This window comes from Cyprinodon variegatus, unplaced genomic scaffold (genome assembly GCF_000732505.1).
Source record: "Cyprinodon variegatus isolate N-32 unplaced genomic scaffold, C_variegatus-1.0 Scaffold402, whole genome shotgun sequence".
Lineage (NCBI taxonomy): Eukaryota > Metazoa > Chordata > Actinopteri > Cyprinodontiformes > Cyprinodontidae > Cyprinodon > Cyprinodon variegatus.
The window spans coordinates 212637-214619 of record NW_015150855.1 but is presented as its reverse complement, the minus strand read 5'-3'; the positions used below and the strand labels follow the sequence as shown (position 1 = coordinate 214619).

Here is a 1983-nt window from a genome sequence, read left to right as displayed (position 1 = left end):
ATTAATGTAATGTAATAAGTAAATAAGTAATAGTTAGAGTTTTATATATGGGCCCCCAGGAACTTGGGGCCCTAGGCAACTGCCTGGTATTGCCTAATGGTAAATCCCACCTTGGTCTAGACAGAACCGGTCCTGATGCAGGTCCATTTCGCCGTCTGAACCTGTTTTAAAACCATGGGTTCCTGTGCCGCTGTTCCTAGATCTGGATCAGAACAGGCCTGGGCATCACACTGTGGTCTAACTGGGTTCTAAATGTTGGAAGGAACATTTATAGAACCATGTCATATAGAACCACTGGCAGAACCAGGACCTTAACCCGGTTATTGTGTAGTTAAACCCAATGAAGCCTGGAGTATGAACGGATCAGAACCACGGTCTGAGGTTTAGTGCCATGGTGTCTGAGCGGCAGCTTCAGGAGTTTCCGCTGACATCAGCTGATAAGAGGAACCACGGCAGCGTGTTCCTCACAGGTTAAAGTCCTGCAGAACGGACCCTGGACCCGTAGAGCTGCTGAGGTTCTGGAGAAGCGGTGAGTTTTGTGGGAAAGATGAAGGCCTCTGGGTTCAGGCAGGTCTGTTTTCCATCCAGCAGAACCATGACAGCTTCAGAGACGACAGAGATAAAAGGTTCTGAAGACGGTTCTGCTGCTTGTCGTCAGAACTTGTTTTCTTTCCCAGGATTACTTTTAGACAGCTGCAGAACTTTGACTCTGGTCCTCTTATCCTCCCACAGATTGAATAAGGTGTTTTATTTTGGCCTGGTTTGTTTCCTGACCCCGATGATGGATTCTAAAAATGGAGCCGCCTCCTCTCCTCCTTCAGGAGCAGATCCATTTTTAGGATTCTATTTTCCTCCTCACACCGGGTCCGATTTAGCTCTCTTTGTAGCTGCTTGTAGAGGAAGGGACAGATCTGGGACGCAGAGCATTTGAAGATGATCTGAAGGTTCTGTCAGGAGCTCCGGCTGGGCGGGCAGCTGATGTTTAATGTTCTGGAAGAGGCGGCTCGTCTCTCAGGCTTCAGTCTGAAATTATGTTTTTCTGTCGGTTCCAGCAGCTTGGAGAGTAGCAGAGGCAGGAAGCTGCAGAGGAACTCACCGCGCTCGGCTCCGTTCCTCCTCTGCAGAACCTCTGCTCTGAGGCCTTTCTGATCGCAGTCGACCCGCTGCAGCTATGACTCCCCCGGCAGACCTCCCATTTTCACTCCTCTTTGCCGCCGCCGCTCTCGTGATGATGCTGATGTCACTTCCTGCTTCGGCTCTGGAACCGGAGACGTGTTTCTACAGGGAGCATCAGGGCGCCATAGTGAACGTCAGGCTGGCTTTAAGCAGAGAGGCGACGGCCATGATCTCCCGGAACGCCAGCTCATACAGGGGATGCGTCCAGGCCTGCTGCTCCGAGGAGGTCCAAACAGGTGAGACCAACACGTCCCAGGTAACAGAACCGGACTGGGTCTACCAGCAGCCCCAGTCCATAGAAAAAACCTACAGGAGGCCTGCAGAACCCATGATCAAGACGATCCTGTAGCAGCAGGATGTGATGTCACAGTGAGGACAAGATGGCGGAAGCTAACAGCTATCACTCGTAGCTTTATGAGTCCAGCTGATCCAGACGTGAACAGAACTGGAAGTGGCCTCCTCCATCCTGTTCTCTAGTCTCTAACAGTGACATCGTCCTGCTGCATTCAGGGAACCAGAACTTTCAATAAATACAGAGTAACTTGATTCAAGAATACTAAATAACCCTTAAAAAATAAAAAAGTTCTTCATCCTCTGACATTCAATTTTATTCAGTTTATTTATACAGCACCAATTCAGAAAACATGTTATCTCAAGTCACTTTACAGTTCATATAAAGTGACATGGTCGCTGGCTTGGTGCTCGTTTCTTTCTCGTTTCTCTGCTTCTTTCTGTATCTCTGCTTCTGTCTCCTTGAATCTCAGCAGATGGCCACTCACCCTGAGCCTGGTTCTGCTGGACGTTTCT

The 1983-nt window shown here is 49.3% G+C and overlaps 1 protein-coding gene across 2 annotated transcripts in view; it reads left to right on the top strand.

The window, feature by feature from the left end:
• mansc1 (MANSC domain containing 1) overlaps window positions 1-1983 on the top strand; it is a 10909-nt gene that overhangs the window by 3700 nt on the left and 5226 nt on the right. Inside the window, exon 2 of one of the 2 annotated variants that reach the window (XM_015387710.1) lies at window positions 1056-1412. In XM_015387710.1, coding sequence (XP_015243196.1) covers window positions 1172-1412 — 241 coding nt within the window. In that variant the 5' untranslated portion in view covers window positions 1056-1171. Of the gene's footprint in view, window positions 1-1052; window positions 1413-1983 lie in introns of both variants that reach the window. The other variant, XM_015387709.1, reaches the window with a different exon arrangement.